At 62.6% G+C, this 19,454-nt stretch overlaps 1 protein-coding gene across 3 annotated transcripts in view; it reads left to right on the top strand.

Annotated features, from left to right (window-relative positions):
- Window positions 1-19,454, top strand: part of MAD1L1 (mitotic arrest deficient 1 like 1) — a 232,553-nt gene that overhangs the window by 98,976 nt on the left and 114,123 nt on the right. For all 3 annotated transcript variants that reach the window (XM_065923683.1, XM_065923682.1, XM_065923681.1), the window contains one exon: window positions 4,374-4,518. In XM_065923683.1, coding sequence (XP_065779755.1) covers window positions 4,374-4,518 — 145 coding nt within the window. The remainder of the gene's footprint in view (window positions 1-4,373; window positions 4,519-19,454) is intronic.

Genomic DNA, 19,454 nt, shown 5'->3' with positions numbered 1-19,454 from the left:
TTAGATGCTGTACGTGAAGACGGCTATGTGCCACCGTCCTGGGCTTCCTGGGCTACCCTCCCAGGCAGCCCTTCTCGAATCCGAGCAGGACCCGGGCCCGAGGGGCACCTCCCTCCCGCCCTTGGCTCCCCACACACGCCAGCGCTGCCCCTTGGCGAGACTCAGGGCGCCCTGGGCCCTGCTGCCCCCGAATCCTGAGCCCTGCCCGCATGTGTAGGTGGGCTCTGCCGGCGGGGAGCCTGGCTGGTGTCCGCCCCCTGACTGCCAGGCTCCTGCCCGCCCGCTTCCCAGCTGGGGGTGCCCAAGGCCAGCTGTTCCCCTGGACCACTCAGCATATGTACACATACACACACCCTGCACCGGGGCTCCCTCTCTGGGTCTCATGCCTGCCGGCTTCTCCCATCTCTCCTGCCGCCTCGGGGCATCGTGGCGGCCCCGCTTCTGGCTGCTGGTGACCTTGCTCCCAGCCAAATCCCGGACCTCCTGGGTACGTGGCTCCCGTGTGTCCCCGAGTCCTGCTGGGTCCTGCCTGCCAGCCGCACCCCTCGTGGGGTCAGCCTGCTCTTTCCTCCCTTGTCTGCCTCTGGGACCTCGGCTCCGCCCTGCCCTCTCCATGGCCTTCCATTCGCTCTGCACAGGCAGCCTTGGAGGGTTTTCAGCGTTCGAGGATTCCCTGAGGCTCTGTGGCGGCCCCAAGCCCCATGGTCGTCCTCGGGCGGCTCTGCGGCTGGCCCAGGGGTGTGGAGAGGGCCTCTGAGCCCTGCAGCTGGCCCGGCAGCCCCGTCCTTCCTGACAGACACACTGCCGCCTGCCTGTGGCCCGGGGTGCGCGGACACCGCGCTGGAGCGGCTGGTGGGGGGCCGTGTCCCAGTCGGCAGAGGTGCACAACCCTCTGCCGGGTCCCCACCGGTGGGCCGGAGGCGCTGGGGGCGCGTGTCGGCCGGGTGCGCTCTGCTCCTCGGAGCCCGGGGCAAGGACGTGCTGAGGACTCTGAGCAGCTGGGCACGGTCACTGGCAGTGGCCTGTTTGCTGCCGAGTGACCACAGGGTATCTGTGTGCGTGAGCTGTGCCCACCTGCAGGCCTCGGCGGGCGCCTCTGCCTGGGGAACGCTTCCGGGCAGTTGTCACAGATAAAGCTGTGCCTCGTCCCGCCATCGCAGCGAGTGTCTGGACCGTGTTACTGCCCAGAGGAATCACGCACTTCAGGGCTGTTCTTGCTGGGAACTCGGGTCCAGCCACAAGCGCACCGTTTACGCCCTCTGAGCTGACCTGCCAGGCAGGCCTGGGTGCGAAGCCACCGCCCCAGCCTCAGCTCAGAGCGGGGCTCCAACAGGGCCAGTGTCCTTCCCGTATGGGCTGCCCTGCTCTGCCTCCTGCCTCCCAGCGCCGCTGGCCAGGCCTCGGGGCCTGCTGCTGCGTGGACGTGCGTGCCAGCCCTGACCGGTATCTGACGCCGCGGCGGCAGCTGCAGGGGGAGGATGTGGAGGGCGGGGTGCGGACAAGGCTCCCACCGCCGGGAGAAGGTTCACGCAGCGGATCTTGCAGCTTCACAGCACGTGGCGCCCTTCACCGCTCCTTCAAGACGGGCCTCCCTGCGTAGGGTGTTCTGATGATGATGGCGTCACAGAGGGCCACGCGACCCGGCCCACAGAGCGGGCTCTCACGCTCAGGCCTGACCTCCTCCTGCGGACGCCGGCTCAGAAAGGCGGCAATGGATGGACGTGCTGGACGGCCACTCCTGAGAACTGAGGGCTTTGCTTTGAGCCCCCAGGGGTGCACGAAAATGCCACTGACCTCAGGGCTCAGCGTGAGCAGAGAGCCAGGAGTTTAATTTTTTATGAGTTTTGTCCTCCGCTTCAGCAGAAGGGCCGCGATGGAGCGAGAGAAGGTTCCCGCAGAGAGGAGGGGCTGCGGGCCCGGCGAGCGGATGCCTGTGTCCTGCCCAGAGGCGCCGCCGGCTGTGCGCTGGGCTGCAGGAGTCCCGCTCTGCCGAGGCCGCTCTCCCCCCAACCCCAGGCGCTCCAGGAGGTGTCGCTGCCCTTGGGCAGGTGGGGCAGGTCGATCTGGGGCGTTCCGGGGTGAGATCTTGGAAACATCAGGAAAGCACGCTCCTGGGGGAAGCAGCACGTTTGTGCCAGTTCGTTCAGCCCTTGTCCCCCGAGGCCCAGCTGTTCAGTCCCTCCTCTCCTGCCCACGGGGGCATCCCCACCCTGCGAGGTCACTCCCGTGGGCACACCCTGTGCTCCTAGCCGCTTCCCCGAGAAGGTGCAGAAGCCAGCGCCCCCTCCTCCGTCCCCGACCCGGCATCTCCGCTGCTTTGTTCTGGAAGCTGTGGTCTTGGCCCCGTTTGCTCTCTGCTGCCGCTTCCTTGCAGCCCTCCTGGGTTGCTCTTCATCCTCTTCCTGTCTCTGCCCTCTGACCCCTGCGGGTCCCTCGCGCACACCCGCTGGCTTCAGACCCCCGGGGGCTGCCCTCTGTGGGCGGGCGTGTTGTCCTGTAGACGGAACCTCCGCCCTGCCTGCCCTCGCTTCTCGCTCCGTCGCTCCTGAGGTGACCGCGTGCCCGCTTCCTGTTGCTCTGCCCCATGGCTCGTGCGCCACTGCCCTCCGCTCCAGCCTGTTCTCCGGCTCTGCTCTGCCAGGCGATGCAGGAGGCGCTGAGGGGAGGGAGCCACACACCTTGGCAGGAGGCCTGCTGGCCCTCCTCTGAAGAGGGCCCCCCTGCTCCCCCCACCTGCCCTCGGTGTGCTCGGACAAGGGACCCCGAGCTCCTCTGATTAAATCACGAGGCAGAGCAGTGATTCAAGTGCTCCGAACGTCCCCACCTGAAGTCAGTGATTCCAGAGTCGATTTCACAGTCCTTGATTATTAAATCGGCCTTTGAATAGTTTCAAATTGAACTGGAACTCAAAATAGCCTCTTAACAAGTCTGTTCCAAATGAATATTTATACACTTGTTTTTTAATATCGTTTTTTGCTTTTAGTCATGCACCACCTCGAGGTGGCAGGTGCCGTCGGCCAGCTGTGTGGCAGGGTGGGGGCTCAGTCTTAGGGTGAGGCTTTTAGGGGGCTGCCCGGGGTCAGGCGGCAGGGCAGGGCAGGCCCCTTGGGGGAGAATGTCCCAGCTCCCGCGGGCGCTGAGCCCCGTTCAGGTAGCCCAGACCAGGACTTCTCTTACAGCGTTCTGTAAAGGCGTGTTTCACGTTTACTCTCAAATTAGCTGTTTAAAGAATTGCAGTAAATTATAATAAAAAACCGCATACTCACTCAGATGTGAAATAGGAAAAGTTAGCGTGGTGGAGACCACCCCAAAAGAAAGCATTGCCTGCCATCCCTGTGAATTAAGGTTTTCTTGAAAACCGTGTAATCGAAGCAAAAACATAATTGGACACCCAAGAATGATGCAAGATTCCGGTGTCCTCTGTAGGCCTCAGCTCCACTGTTAATGTTTCCAAAGTCGTCTCGGTGTAGCCACTGGGCGTTAGCCCAGGTAAATGTTACAAGTCGCACCTTATGACGGGATCCTGGTAGAATCTCCGAAGGAAAGAACAGGGGCTTCTCTGGTGGCTCAGTGGTTAAGACTCCATTCCTGCGGTGCGAAGGCTAGGGGTTTGATCCCTGGTCGGGGAAGCAGCCCCCCCATGCCGCATGGCATGGCCAAACTAAAAAAAAAAAAACAGGGGAATATTAAAGATGTTTTTGGAAGGAGGTTTTCTCTAGTTGGAATAGCATGAGCGTGGTGTCTGACGTCCACACCTCACGGTGCTCCCGCCCCACTCCCGATGCCCCTGGGGCTAGCGCCTCCTTTCCCCGGGATGTCTTCCCTCCCGGGAGCTCTCCTGGCAGCTGTCCCCTCGCTAAGCGCAGGGCGTGTCTGTGTGCGGCACGTCTGATGTGGGCGGGATGGGACAGGGCTCCGAATGTCCGTGTGGGAGCAGGCCAGGGCAGAGGACGGCTCCGCAGACTGTGAAGGATGGGGGGCATTTTGAGGGGAGTGTTGGTCTTCGGGCCTGTGGCCGCCCACCCGGTCTGTGCTTGGGGGGCGGCTGGGTGCCCAGGTCCGCCCCCTGGAGCTCTGCATGATCCGGGGGTGGGAAGGGGCCCCTGCGGGCCTGTGGGAAGTGCTCCAGGCTGGCCTGGCTCTCTAGAGGCACCTCCGAGCCCGCGGCTGGCAATCTTCCTTGCTGTGTGAGGCGCGTTCGAGTCACCCTGGGCCCCGTTTGAATTCGGAGTCTCCCGAAAGGCTCCGAGTAGCTGCTCAGAAGCGGGGGACGGGGGCAGTGAGGGCGGGCTGGGCGCGCGTGCGGCTCCGTCTTGGGGGCTGAGTGACACGTGGGTGCTGGGCCTCACTCCTCTGCTCTTCTGCCCCTGCAGCGCTCGGGAGCTGGAGAAGGCCCGGCTGCAGCTCCAGGACGAGGTCCGCCAGCTCGGCAGCCAGCTGCTGGAGGAGAGGAAGCGGCGCGAGACGCACGAGGCCCTGGCGCGGCGACTGCAGAAGCGTGTCCTGCTGCTGACGAAGGTACGAGTGGCTCCCGGGGCCGGACCCCGGACACCCTCCCAGGCCAGCAGACCCCCAGCCCCCCGCGTCCTCAGTCCCAGCCCAGCAGCCCCCAGCCGGCCCCCGCGTCCTCACTCAGTCGTCTCTCCAGGCCTACGCTGGCCTCGTGTCTACCACACGCGTGCAACGCCCAGCCCCCAGCATCGCGTCTCTCTGTTGGAGCGGTTAGCCTTCCCGCGGAGCTGCCTGGGAGTCAGGGCTCAGGCCGGGCTGGCTCCCGGTCACTAGGAGGGCGTCTTGGCGGTATGGCCGCCTTGTCTTCACCCTGCCTCTCCAGGAGGCTCTGAGATGCTGACCCGGAATCCCCGCTGCGCCTCTCCTCCTCCTGAGGGCCTCGCCTGCTGACTGGGGTGTGGGGTGTCGGGCGTCGACCCTGAGCCCCTGGCTCCTCACGCGGGTCGGCCTCCCTCGGGCCCCGGGCAGGCCCAGCCTCTCCTTCCTTCAGAGCTTAATGAGCAGAGGCTGGCATGCACTGCGCCCCCGGCTCTGGCTGTGGGCCGGGGTCTCCAACTGTGCTGAGCCCGGGGCTTCTGAAGTCTGCCTCGAGAAGCAGAGCTTGCTGGAGTGTGAATTAAGGTTTCTGTGTGAGAGAGCGTAATTTAAAACGTTGCCGTGGATGCTGAGGTTTCAGAAGACGAGGCAGGAAAAAGCCAGAATCTGTCCCGAGATGCTCTTGTGGGGGGCGAGTGGGGGCTTCCAGCTGCGGGCAGGCTCCTCCCGCACCCCCCAGCCCCCCCAGGCTGATGCTGAGGGGCTGGGTGGGCCCCCGCCTGGGAGGGGGCCGTTCTCCCGGGACGCACCAGGAACTGGTGCTACGTGTGACGACTGTGTTCCTGACGGTTTGATAAAACCCGGGCGCTCCGGGTCGTGAGTCTGCTGGAGGAGGCCTGCCGTCCCACTGTGCTCCCCACGGTGTGCCCTGCCGCGTGTCCGCCACGCAGGCTTCCCGGGTGGGCTCGGCCCGTCCCACCAGTGACCTGGCAGGTGCCCCACAGGGGAGACCCTCACCCGCTGCCCCGGAGCGAAGCGGGCGCGGCCCCCCGGGGGGCGGCCACGCTCAGTGACCCGGGGCTGGCCCCTTAGGCCCCTCCCCTGCGCCTCCCATGTCTCTGGTGTGTCCTGGGGTCAGCTGTGTGGGACACGCCCCCGATACAGGCGTGTGGTCAGCCCTACAGAGGCTACAGCCCAGGGGACAGGCCGGCGGGGCTCCACACCCTTGTGCCTGCAAACGTGACAGACGCAGAGCTCGGCTTGGCTCCAGAGGAGTTTCAAAGGTGCTGAGAGTGGAGCTGAGACCAGGACTTTGACGTTGGTGGAAGGAGCGTGGAGAACCAGGCCTCCCGGGCGGCGCCTCAGCATGGACGGCAGGGAGCCGCCGCAGTTCCGGGCAAGATGCTGGAAAGAACAGGGCGACCGAGGTCCACCAGACACCGCTGACCTGCACCCCACCCGCGGGCGCAGGCTGGTGCAGGGGCCTGGCGGGGAGGCAGACGCAGTGGCTCAGGGCCAGGGCTCCAACGGGTGGTATGGACGCCGGGGCCTGACATGCGGGCAGGAGGCTGTGTGTGGTCCCTGATGCGGGAAGCACGGAGCTCTGCCCCGCTGACGCGTGGGGAGCCCGTCCCTGTGACCGCGGGAGCACTGCTTGCTGGCTGGGTGTCCGTCCTCAGCCAGAGGTTTAGGCCGAATGGCCCCGCTGTCTCCGCGTGCTCCGCGCTGCTCCACACAGAAGTTGCTCAGCCGGCCTGGTGGTTCTCACCTGGATAGTGCTCGCCGGGCGCTGGGAAGACTCCAGAAGGACCGGATGGGGGTTCTGAAGGTTCGGAAATGGAACCACCGTGCGGCCAGCGGTCCTGGCTCCGGGCGTTTGTCCAGCGGAGACAGCAGCACCGTCTCGCAGAGACCTCTGCATGCCCTTGTTTGTCGCAGCGCTATTCCTGAAGCCTGGAGGACCCCTCGAGGGATGGGCGGTGAAGCAGTGGAGTGTGTGCAGTGGACACTGCTCAGCCGTCAGGAAGGAGATCCTGCGTCTGCGACAGTGTGGCTGGACCCGGGGTTGTCCTCTGATGAGACGACTCAGACAGAGATGGGCTTGCCTATGAGTGGGATCTAAGAAAACTGAGCTTATAAAAGGGACCAGGTTGGAGGCTGCCAGAGGCGGGGGTCAGGAGTGGAATGACTGGGTGAAAGAGGTCAGAAGATGCAGACTTTGTTACAAGATAAATGGGGGGGTGGGAACGGGCGAGGCCCCCCGTCCTGTTCCCCCGTGGGGGCTGCCGCTGCCCGGCTCTGGGCAGGGTTTTGGGAACCGGGGCCGCGGGGTGGGCAGCGGTCGTGTCGGGCCCGTGTGGGACGGTCGGGCCTGGCGTGCGGGTGACGCCACGCTCGTGCTGCGTCCCGGTGGAGGCGTTTACACGCGGCTACATGTGCAGTGACGTGATGCGGCCCCACACACTGCCGTGTCAGGGAGGTCGCGGGAGTGGAGGGCGCAGGACGCCCCGCAGGACGCCCCGTGTGCCTGGGCGGACGCCCCAGCTGGAGGCAGTCTCGTCCTTTCCAGTTCTGCTCTCACGAGGAAGGCGCTCGGGGGGTGGCAGGGGCAGGAACAGGCTCCAGTCTGTCTGGAATGGACGCCTGGAAGTGTGACCGCTGGGACCTTTCACCAGGGGCCCCGGTTGCTGGGGAGAGGCCCCAGGGAGGCCTGGGGTCCAATTTCTGGCCCCTCCTCTCTGTGGGGACAGCTTGCTGGGGAGGGGCCCCAGGGAAGCCTGGGGTCCAGTTTCTGCCCCTCCTCTCTGTGTGGGGACAGGCTCCCCCTCGTCGACCGAGGGGTGCTGGTGGCTCTCTCTCTCGCCTTCTTCTGGCCGCACGGGAGGAAGTCCTTGCCTCTGAAAGGTCACCTGATCCGCTTGCCCACCAGATAGTCCAGGGTGAGCGCGCTCGTTTAAAGGTCTAGGAGTTGCACTTCATCTGCTGAAGCCCCCTTTGCCTCCGCGTTCCTGGGGTGGCCTGGGGGCTGTGACTTGGGCCCACGGGGCCACCGGCAGCCCAGAGCAGGACGTGGTGCCGCGGGGCAGAGGGCGCGTGCCTCCGGGTGGGTGGCCCTCTGGCCTCAGCTGCCTGTGGCCCCGGAGGAGCCCCTTCAGGCTTTCGGAGGAGTCACCCCGTGGGCCAGCGCGTGCCCTCCAGTGGTGCTCGGAGGTTCCGGCTCATCTTCGGAGGCACAGCGAATGAGGCACTCTGGGAGGATGTAGCCCCTGACCGTCCGCAGGTGACACAGCCTGGCCCTTGACGAGCTCAAGAGCCGTCCCTGCGCAGGGCCCGCCAGCCCCGTCCGTGGCGTCCACCACGGGTGCCTGCGCTGCCCAGCGAGTGAGTGTCCCGGGGCTGGCTCGGCGGCCTGGAGGCCTGGCCCCTGCTGCCCTCCGTCAGGGCTGCCTCGGTCCCGGGCGTGGACCCCTGCTCGGGGCGCGGGGGCAGGGCCACCTGCTCGGCGGGGCCGCGTGTCCACCGCCGTGGAGCCCGCGCCCTCAGCGTCCCCGGCGCCTCCACATTTGTGCGCTTGTGCTCGGCTTCCGTCTTGGGCACTTCTGCCCTTGAGAGTCGCTGCTCCCGGCTCCCAAGGCAGGAAGTTTCCACTCCTCTCTTCCTCCAGCTCAGCGGGTTGGAAGGCAGCGGTGCTTTCTGGCCTAATTCACCCTGGACTGGCTCGCTGCACTCACAGGCGTAGCTGTGAGAAGGGTATTGATTGCCTGGCACTGACGGATGGCTTACACTGCCTGTCACTCGGAGGCGTGTTTGCGAGGGGTCGATAACGGTCGCCCGCGCGGCCCGGCTCCAGCACGCAGGATCTGTCCTGCCAGCCGCGTGATTAGGCCGTTCGTCAGGCCAGTCTGCAGAGGGCGGCCAGCCTGCCGCTTCCTGCTCGAAGCCGAGCACGTGGCCCCCACCCACATGGCCCCGTGGGTTCGCACCCGGCTCCCGTGTGGTCTGCGAGCTTCCTCCCCGAGGCACCTCCAGTGTGGCAGCTGTCTGGCCTCGAGGAGGTGTGGGCTGCTCATCTTGCTCTGTCCTTCCTGGGGAGGTGCCCCCACCCTCTGGGGGCCCCCAGCCCGGCCCTGGGCGGGTGTGGTGAGTGCACTGTCCCTCCCTCCACTGGGCACTGAGCCAGGCCCGCCAAGGGGTCGCCCGCTCCCGCAAGCCATCGAGGGCCCTGCTTGCCTGCTTGACATTTCGGAGTACAGTGCTTGGAATGTGCGATTTTATTTTGAGACCTTATTAAACATCTCCAGTCTAAGGGTTTAATTGTTACTGATAGCTAAGAGTGTAATTACCTTGGTGAAATACCGTGACTATTTTAAGCAATTGAAAACTGGCTTCCAGAACTGGGTGAACACAAACCATTTTCCTATTTGAAATGCGCTATTTCCAGTTGTGCCCCTAATATTCCACAATATGGTTACAGAATTCTATTTATAGACTCTTAAGCAGTGAAAGCTAACTTATAGCATGAAATTTTAAAAATGAAAGTAAAATCCCCCCTTCTCCTCCCCCAGATCCCTGGGGGAGCGGCCTTTGGAGGACAGCAGTCACTGCCAGCCGGCTTTCCCAGGGCATGGTCTGGGGGTGATGATGTCCGCCTCGTGGGCCCCCACTGTTGCTGCTTAAGAAGCAGAGGTGAGGGCAGAAGGGGAGGCAGGAAGTGCTGGGGGCCCCCCAGGAGAGGCCGGGGCGCCTCTCACCTCGTGTGCAGACGAGGTTGTGCTGGAGGAGGTGTGGGAGCAAGGTGGGCACCGTGCCTGGGCTGGGGGAGCCGTGTCACTGGGGGTTCCTGAGGACGGGACGCCCCCTTCGCCCAGGGGTTCACGCTGTGCCCAGGGGGCTCTGTCCAGTCTCCCGGTCCTTTTCCGACCAAGGGGCTCTGCTTGGGTATCGGAATTTGTATAAGATTATTTATTTTGTGTAAATGCAGCTCTTTCTATTCCTCGTATTCACTGGGCAGCTTAGAGAAGAGCGGTCGTTACGTAGGAACCGTGTGAGGCGGGGCTTGTCCCGCTGCGGCCATGGATCAGTGGTCAGCGGCTCCGTAGAGGGAGGGCACGACCCCGCGGTTTTCCGTGGAAGCCCAGTGCCCCCCAGAGCCCGCTGGCACTCGCTCACAACGCCAGAGAGTATCCTGCTGGCGTGGAGTCTGCACGCCTTCCTGATTTCAGGCAGCTAAGCCCCGCGGGCGTGGGCGCAGCTCTGGCTCCGTCTGCACAGTCTCGGCGTGTGTGTGTCAGGTCAGAAGCAAGGAGACCGCAGGGAGTTCCGGGTTTTTCTGAGTTTCCTGGAGGCGATCCAGGCAGGTGGTCCTAACAGCTGTGTGCCCGGCGAGGGCAGGCTGAGGGCTGGCCCCTTCTCTGCAGACGCCCCGCCAGTGACGGGGGAATCCTGGCCCGGTGACTCTGGCTGAGTCACGCTGGGTGCAGAGGCGCTACCTCGTTCATGAGATCCTGCAGCCTCGGGAGGTGGGGCCTTGGTGTCCCGTCAGTGAAGGGCCTGCTCCTGCCTTGCCCGCCCTGTTTTGAGGTTTTCGAGGGTTGTGTCTGTGCCGAGTCGAGGGGGATCTTTGGTGGGAAACGTGTGGCGGCTCCTCTCCTGGGCCTGGCCGCCTGCTGACTCCCGAGTGAGCAGGGGTTGTCGTCCTCCTGTGGACTACCAGCTTCCATCTTGTCACCTTGACTTTGGCGCTTTGTGGGTGGTGATGGGCCGATCTTTGCCTATCAGAGCCGCAGAGACATGCCCCTGCTTCCGTGTTCTAACCTCTTACACGTGGCTGTAATGTGCACCAAGACTTGATTTTGGGTGTGAGCAAAGCAGGCAACAAGACGGTTTTCCCCATTGAAAGCGTCATTAATCCAGCACCATTTCTGGAAAGACCCTTCGTCCCCCGTGTGCAGTCTGGTTGCCCGAGATGCCGGCCTGTGGCTGCCGACGGGCGGCTGAGCTTCTACGCGCTGGTCCCACCTGTCCACCATCTTCACTGAGGCGACTCGGTGGTGCTCTGATACTTGGCAGTAAGCTCCAGAGGGATTACTGCTCTTCAGGAGTCTCCGGCTCATCCTGGCCCTTCGCTCAGAGTCATTTTGTCAGTTGACACACACACAGTCTGCTGGGGAAAGGTCGGGATTACAGCGAATTTACCAAGAACTTGTATGTCATTTTGGGGATAAACGGCCCCTTAGCGTCATTTCATCTTCTCAACCAGAGCACTGGGTATCCCGTCACTTACGTAGGTCTTCGCTCATTCTCTCAGTGGTATTTGCCAGTTTCTAGGTGGAGGTCTTGCACACTGTTGGGTACCCCCCCCGCCACGTGTTTTCTGTACGGTAATGCTGCCTTTCAGGGGTGGTCCTCCGCTGTGTGTGGTCCCCTGGGCCCCCCAGGGTGGGAGCAGCGCCCCTACCCCCCGCCCCACCTGGCACTGCAGACTCGAGAGCAGGTCGGGACGCGGGGCTCCCGGCGCCCGGGTCTCCGTCGGGTCTCAGGGAGCCCCCGTAGCTCAACGGCACACGCCGCCCTGCATGCTGTCTGTCTTTGTGGGCAGTCCTTGTTGGATCACGAAAGTCCACGTCGAGCAGGAGTTTTCTGAGGTCTTTTATCGTCAGTGCCTACCCCGTGAATTCTGATGTGGGTTATTTTTATTTTCCCGTTCAAAATATTTTCTCACATCCTCTCTCAATCTGTAAAGGCCGACCTTCAGGCGAGGTTTGCACGTTCCAAGCTCACAATGTAGCAGATGGGAAGGCTGGAAGGGAATTTGAAGAAAGAGCCCAGACTCACTCACTCTGTCCTTCTCTTTGCTGAAGCACAGGTTTTCAGGGGCTTCTGCCGTGAGCCACGCTCTGTGGTCTGTGCTGCGGCGGCGGCCGGGCAGGCAGGCTCAGCGCCGGGGTCTCCCTCGGGTTGGGGTAGAGCAGACGGACAAGGCTCGAAGAAGCCAGGGGTCAGCACCCAGGAGGAGGCGTGCTGGGGCCTGGGGACAGCTCAGTTTTACGACCTTTAGAAAGAACGCAGTTTAGACCCACAGGAAGTTGTGACAACGGTGAGAAGGTGCATCTCACCCAGCTTTCCAGGACCGGGTGGTGGTGGTGGGGCTGACATCTTAGATGGTTCCAGTGCAGCGTCAGGACCAGGACTGATGTTCATGTAGTATGTGTGATGGTGTGAGTGTGTGTGTGTGTGTGTGTGTGTGCATGAGTGTGAGTGTGTGTGTGAGAGAATGGACACGTCTGTGTGCATATGAGCGCACACATGTGTGTGACTGTGTATAGGTGAGTGTGTGCATATGTGCATGAGTAAGTGTGAGAGTGTATGTGCACAAGTATGTGTGTGTGCATGAGTGTGCGAGTGTGCATGAATGTGTTGAGAGCATGTATGAGAATGCGAGTCTGTGTGCATGAGTGTGTGTGTGTGTGCATGTGTTGCATGTGTGAGAGAATGCCCGCGTCTGTGTGCATGAGTGTGTGTGTGCATGTGTTGAGTGTGTGTGCGAGAATGCCCGCATCTGTGTGTGTGTGCATGTGTTGGGGGTGTGTGTGAGAATACCCGTGTCTTTGCACACGAGTGTGTGTGTGTGTGCGTGTGTTGGGTGTGTGTGTGAGAATGCCCGCATCTGTGTGCATGAGTGTGTGTGTGTGTGTGTGTTGGGTGTGTGTGTGAGAATGCCCGCGTCTGTGTGCATGAGTGTGTGTGTGTGTGCATGTGTTGGGGGTGTGTGTGAGAATACCCGTGTCTTTGCGCATGAGTGTGTGTGTGTGTGCATGTGTTGGGGGTGTGTGTGAGAATACCCGTGTCTTTGCGCATGAGTGTGTGTGTGTGTGCGTGTGTTGGGTGTGTGTGTGAGAATGCCTGCGTCTTTGCGCATGAGTGTATGTGTGTGCATGTGTTGGGTGTGTGTGAGAGAATACCTGCGTCTGTGTGCATGAGTGTGTGTGTGTGCATGTGTTGGGTGTGTGTGAGAATACCCGCGTCTTTGCGCATGAGTGTGTGTGTGCGTGTGTTGGGTGTGTGTGTGAGAATGCCCGCGTCTTTGCGCATGCGTGTGTGTGTGTGCGTGTGTGTTGGGCGTGTGTGAGAAAATGCCTGCGTCTGTGTGCATGAGTGTGCATGCCTGTGTGCGACTGACCACGTGTGTGTAGGTGAGTGTGTGGGATGCCATCGTCCTCGCAGGAGTGCCGCTCAGGACTCGCCGCCACCGTGAAGCCCTCCTTGGGCTGCACCTTGGGGCTCCCGCAGCCTCCCTTCCCCCAGCCCTGATCTAGTGCCCATCTCCAGAAGTTTTAGCATTCCAAGGACATCGTGTAGATACAGTCACAGAGTCTGTGACATTTAAAATGTTGATGGTTTACATGGCATAACTTTATTTTTTAGAGTGGCTTAGGTCTTTAAAAAGTGAGGTAGGAAACAGTTCCGCGTCTTCCCCTGCCCGAGGCGGCCCTCCTGATGAGTCCGCGCGCGGTGAGTGGCCGGTTGTCTGGCTGAGAAGCTGTGTTGCTCCGTGGCCTGAAGCCCGCAGCCCACACCCGGGTCACCCTGTGCTGGGCCCTGTGGCTCTGAATGGTGCTTGTTGTCGGCTGCCCGCCGCAGGGCGCCCCGCTCTGCTCCCTGCTCCCCTGGACCCCGGCCCTTTCGCCGTCTCCGTCATTGCTTTTTTCCGAAGGTCGTGCAGCTGGAGTCCGGCGGTGTTGCCTTTCAGACTAGCCTCTGTCATCAGTGGTATGTGTTCCAGGGTCCTCTGTGTCTTTTCTTGGCTTGATAGCTCCCTTCTTTTTATCACTGGGGAAAATCCATTATCTGGATGGGTCTGCTTGTTTACCCCTCACCTACTGGACGCCTCCCTGAAGGCTTTCGTGTGGACGTGAGTTTTTACCGTTATTACCGGAGCTGCATGGAGAGTGTTTAGCTGTGAATGCGTTTGACCCCAGCACATCCTGTGGGCGTCGCGGGCCCCTGCCGCGCGGCTTTCACACGTCATGTCTTCTCCCCTCTTCTGTGGAAGCCCTGGAGGCAGGGGTGTTTCCGCATTACTGTTGAGGACCTGAGATGCGGAGCAGGCGGGCGATGTTGCACCTGGAAGCAGGCGGGTTCTGCCCTGGTCTCCGGTTGGTCGGCCCGGCCGTCCCTCGGCGGTGGCTGCTGGCACCTTCAGCATCTCAGGTTTCATTTTCATCACACTCGTGAGTGGAACCACTGGGGGCCTGGCTGTAGCGTTCAGCGGCCCCGTCCACTTTCCTGTGACTGGTAAGGCGGGCAACGAGGCCTGGGGGGCTGTGTGATGTGACCAGGTTTGATGAACATCGCCCAGCCCCCTGGGGGTCTGCGGGGCCCCCTCAGCAGCAGCCGCCCTGTTGCCCTCGCACCCCTGAGGCGGGAACCTGCCCCGGAGCCGCCCCGACCGGCCAGGCCTGAGCACCGCCTGTGGCTGTCGCCCTTGGTCCACGCCAAGGCCTCCCGCCTGGGAGAAGAGCTGAGCACGTCTGTTTCTCATGCAAAGAGCAGAAAGGCCACCAACTGCTTCTGATCACGCGTCTCCACGCTCCTCTCACACCATCCTCGGCCTCGACCAGCTTCCTAATCTTATTAGAAGGGTTTCTCTCCTGTGCTGCCTCTTTTAATGCTGGGAATTCTTGGTTTGGGGAGCACAGGAGGAAATACTTAAGAAGCTCAGGACGTGCTCCATCTTCTGAGAAGCAGAATCCTCTTTGTGTGTCTCTGGCGTGCTCTTTGCCACCCACCGAGGCTCGGATCAGGGGCACCGTGGCCCCTCCCCGCTTCCACCTCAGGAAACTGCAGTCCGAGTGGGGCCAGGATGCTGGCGGGATGGAGGTGGTGGCTTGGGTTGGTGGCTGCTGCAGGGTGGGGCTCCTCTGGACCCCCCTCCCCTGCCCTCTGCCCTTGACCCTACCCCTGGTTAGGGGGAGTCCCGGGACTGGGGTCCAGCTGTCCTGCCTAGGTGTCTGAAGGGTGCTCTGCTCCCCGGCTCGGGTTCAGCCTCTGCTCTCCTCTGAGTGCCTCCCCTTGAATGTCGTCCCCTTGGGGACCTCTTCCTGGCCCCCAGACGAGCCCCGAGGAGGGCCGTGAGCGCCCGACACTCAGCCTGGTGTCCCCCGCCTCAGCTGAGCGGGACCCTCTCGGCTCCAGAATTTAACTTCCCGTGTTAAGATATTGTCCTTTCAGGTTACTCCTCCTGGCTGACCACCTGTTTTGTTATGGAAAATGCAGTTTGCAGAGTTATTAGAAAGCCAGTCCTGTCGCCAGGATCATTATATTATCCCACCTAGGGGGCAGCCGGACTGGTTCGTGGCAGGAAAAAACTCCAGAGAGAAAAGCAATTTGGGGAAATAAAATGAAATCAAAACAAAATGCCTTTCATCTCTCTCCAGTTTGAAGATGTTTATTAAGATAGGCTTGTGGTCGCGTGGGAGAGGGGTGCTCTGGGTGGGCGGGGGGCCGCCGTGGCCTCGCTTAGAGAGCCGTCCCCTGCGGAATGTGGGCCGCCCGCCTCCATGTCCCTGCCCAGAGGGAGCGCGGCCCCTGGCCCCACCCTTGCCGGCCCAGGCGCCCTGGGCTCTGCGGGGGGCGTGGTCCCCGGGGAACCGCAGACCTGGGCTCGAGTGGCCCCCAGCGGCAACCCTGGTGGGTGTGTGTGTGACCCGAAGCCATGCTGGCCTCCCTATGGACGCTCCCGGCCCAGTGCAGCGCCTGCCCTCACCCTGCTGCCCGGGGAAGGGCGAGCGGCTCGGTTTGCAGGAGTGCTAACCTGTGACCCCGTGCCGTGAGAAGGACGTTTGTCTGAGCCAGGATGTCCTTAAGCGGGACTCGGGTCACACTTGGCTTTGGTTGCATCCCCCCACCCCCCCGCCCCATCTATTCATGAGACTAGGAGGCCTTGCAGTCCCGGCCGCTGCTCTGGTCTGGCCGGCAGTGCCGTGCGGGCAGGCTGGGGGCTGGGAAGATGCCCTTCCACCCCCTGGTCTTCTGCCGCCTCAATGCCCATCTCTGTCCCTCCCGGGAGGGTGGGGCCTCTTCCCTCGGGATCCCCAGCAGTGGGCACACAGCGGGCACGTGGAACCTGGCCGGCGCCTGGAATCTCAGCTCAGCGTCAAGTCCCTCATGTGACAGACGAGGAGGCCACTTGCTCGGAGCCCCAGGGGACGAGGGGCAGTGTTGCGGCCGGCCGTCGCCTCCTCCCACTTCTCAGTGTGCGAGGGGGGCCCTCTGTCGCCCCCCCACACCCCTCCCGGCTGCCTTTGAGCTGGGAGTGGCCTGCCTAAGTGCGTGCCACGAGATCTCCGTACACATGTGTCTGTTTGATGCTGTGACTTTAAAGGCCCAGTGCTAATTGCTCCTCCAACAGTGTGAGTGAGCAGAGCCGCTCCCGGCAGACGGGGAGGTGAGCATGGCCGGGCAGGTGTCCCGGGGCTGGAGGCCAGAGCTCCAAGGGTGTCAGTGCGTGGGCGGCGTCCCTCTGACTGTGTGAGCCCTGCCCCTCCCCGCGCTCCGGGAGGGTGCCTGTCCTCCCCCGGGGCTCCTCCCCGGGCCCGCTCCTGGCTGGCTTGCAGCCTTTGTAAAACCATCCCAGTCTGAGCGCCAAGTCCACATTAAAAGCATGTATGTGACCCATTGTCAGCGATGCAGTGTTCAGTGATCAAGTATCAGTACGTTCATTTTTAAATTAAAAAATAAGGTTACATAAAAACTAGCACAAGTAAAATTTCCGCGGTTTCCCCCACCCCGAGTGGTCCTGTGTGCCCCTGTGGTCACACGGGAGGATGCTCCCGGCTGGTGGAGGTGCACGGCCGGGCGGCAGGCAGGCCTGGGGGCCGCGGGCCTCGCCGCTCCTGCTTGGACTGCTCACGGGCGGGTCAGCGGAGCCACAGGCGTCGGCTGGGTCCGCACTCCTGTCCCCTGGGCCGGGCCCTCGCTGAGCTCGGGGCCCCGTGGGGCACGGGGCTTGGCCTGTGGCTCTGCTCACATGGCACGCGGGGCCGGTCAGGAACCAGGGTGCTCTGCAGGCCGGCTTCGCTCCCCCGAGCCTCTGTGCAGCCTGCGATGCCCCGGTTCCCCGAGAACCCCGTCTTTGAGGTTCCTGAGGACAGTGTCCTGCGGTGAGTTTTCTGCAGAGCCTCGTCACCGCTCACCGCGTCAGTGCGCCGGTCGGCCTGTTCTCGGCACTGGGAGACCCCACGGCCGGCCCTGTAGAGGTGAGCCTGCCAGTGCTGGACAGGCCCTGCCACCCCGGGCTACTGTTTGTTCATGGGGCCTTCGTGTGGACTTTGTGTTTCTAACCTACTGCGGTAAAATATGCTGTCTCGTTTATTGAACCTCTGGCACTTTCTTAAATGTGACCCCGAGCGTGGCGCCTCTGTCTCCGTTTCCTCACCGGCCAGCAGGCCCTGTTCCTCGCTCTGCCTCCCGGGCGCCCCAGCTCCAGCCCTCGGCAGGGGGAGCGTCTGCAAGGCCGGGCTCTGACTGCCAGGAGGCCAGGCCCGCCTGCCACAGTCGCCCGCCACGCGGCCTGGGCGCCCGTCTGGGTCAGGAGGGTCTGGGCCTGGGAGGGCGCGGCTTCCCCGGCCACGAGTGTCCTGTGTACACCGCAGATCTCCCTTGTTGTGGAGCCTGTTCTCCCTTTAATTCAATTTCGAAGAAATCCAAATCTTTGAATAACCTTCATCCTGAAAGGAAAGGAAGTTGGCTGCAGGTGAAAATTGATGGTCATGCTCAAAGACATGGTTCCCTGCCAGGCAGCCTCTTGAGGCTGTTGCTAAAAATAGCCGCGGTGCCTTGCCGGGGCGTTTGACTTGTCGCCAGGCCGCTCCTGGTGATTATCGCAGGCGCTGCTGCAGCGCCCTCGGTCGTTCCGGCCCTGGCGTGTCCGCCCTCGGCTTGTGGAGGCCTGACAGGCAGCTGCTTCCCTGCCCCCTGCCCCTGCTGGGTCGTCCGGGTTTTGCGGCCAGGTTGTGAATGTGGAGGGGACCCCGTACCGCCTTCCCCCGGGGAGGGTCCCGGGGCCCTCCGTCTGGGCCTGGGCCCTCCCGTCACTGTCTCTGGCTCCAGGCTGCCGCCGTCAGGCAGGGCGCCGGCCCCGGCTCTCGCAGCTCACCGAGGGCTGTATCTGGGCAGGAGGCGGCGGTCCGCAGGGTGTCCAGCGAGGGGGGTGTGCCTGGTCCTTTCGGGGCCCCGCCGCGCCCGGTCCGGCCTCTGCCGGGCTCTGTGGCGGCCCTTCTGCAGGAGGCCCTGGAATGCTGCCCCAGAAGCCTGCTTTCCCTCATCCGGCTCGTGAGGGGCTGGGAGAGCCAGCAGCTGCGCCTGCAGCGGGGGCCTCCCTGTGTGCCCAGGAGGGGAGGCGGCGTTCTCAGGGCAGGCTTCGCTCCAGGCTCTCTGTTCTGGGGAAGAGGAGCCTGGGACCGCGGCTCAGGAGACAGCTGGAGCCTGACCTCTGTCGTTCTGTCCCCTCCGCTTCCCACGGCAGGACTCCCCACATTTAACCTTCTCTTCCTCTCCTAGAGGCTGAGGCAGGGGGGCCCGCCCCAGAGACTGATTATGGGAGTATGTTTTACCTGTAAACTGATATTCACAAAAGCGTGGTAGTGAGTTGAACAAACATTGACAGTTGCTATCATGTGACCTTTGGGTTCCTGAAAATTACCCAGCTACCAGTTGCCCATACCACTCAGAAACCTCATTGGTGATGCAGTGCAAGGGCGAGAAGAACCTGGTGGAAACGGTGGCCCAGTTTCACATGTGACCAGTGGTTGAGAAACAGGCAAAGACCACAGTGAACACAGCACTTGGCCTAGACTAGACCCCGGGTGTGGGGTGCGTGTGGCTGTGGGTGGGGCTCCTGCACCGCTGGGCCGGATTCTCACCCGGGGGCTGCCCCCCACAGGCCAGCCCCTGCCGGTTCACCCGCAGTGCTGGAGGAGTCCGCGCCTTCCAGTCTCCCCCCACACCCCGGCTGGACCGCCGACGCACGCCTGCTGAGAGGCAGGCGTCTGCCCCCGCGTCGTGTTTATCTTCCCGGGAAGGTCTGTCCTGCCTTGGTGCGGGTGAGCAGGCGTTCAGTACCTGCTGAATCATCTTGTTACCTTGTTTTCATTAACTTTTATCGTCTAAGAATCATCTTTGAAAGTCATGAAAACTCCGCGAGCTAGGATTTGCAGGCTCCCTTCCTGTGGAGGAGGAGTCTTAGCTGGGGAAGGCTGAGGAGTTGCAGTGGGGGGACAGGTCGTGTCCAGGCAGGTGTGACTGGCTCCACCCAGAGCCGCCGCCCCCGCCCATCAGGTCGCAGCCCCCGCATGTCTGGGAAGGTGGGCCTCTGAGCCTCGTGCACACGTGAGCCTGTGCGTGCGTGCAGGCGTGTACATGTGCGTGTGACTGCACGTGTGAGTTTTCATTCTGGAAAGCCGGTGGTTGAGTGCAGTTAGGCTGCTTTTCCCGTGAGACCTCCTGGAACACGAGGCCAGCCTGGCCATTGTGATGGTTACTGCAGTGAGATAGACTCTGCGTTCACAGACCCGGGGTGTGCTCAGCGCAGAGGCGTTAAATACCGTCCATCATCAAGTGGAGAACAGTCACATGCAAGGAGCGTGGCTTGGAGTCCATATTCTCTTGGTTAATTTCGCCCACAAAGACCCAAACTGCCGCCCATGAAATGCCGCGGGGCAGGGGAGGAAGCGCCTCCCGAGCAGAGCCACCCACAGCAGGATTGCGGGGCTCCTCCCGCGGAGTTCCTCATTGCGTGGTGGCCAGCGTGTTCGTGGTGTGAACACACGCTGCGTGCACGCTGCGCGGGCTCCTGTGGCTCTGGCCGGGGTGGGCGCGCCTCTGGGTCCCTTTCCGGAGCTCTGGTG

Source organism: Muntiacus reevesi, chromosome 2 (genome assembly GCF_963930625.1).
Source record: "Muntiacus reevesi chromosome 2, mMunRee1.1, whole genome shotgun sequence".
Taxonomy (NCBI): domain Eukaryota; kingdom Metazoa; phylum Chordata; class Mammalia; order Artiodactyla; family Cervidae; genus Muntiacus; species Muntiacus reevesi.
The sequence above is the reverse complement of the archived record's forward strand: the minus strand, read 5'-3'. Positions and strand labels throughout refer to the sequence as shown.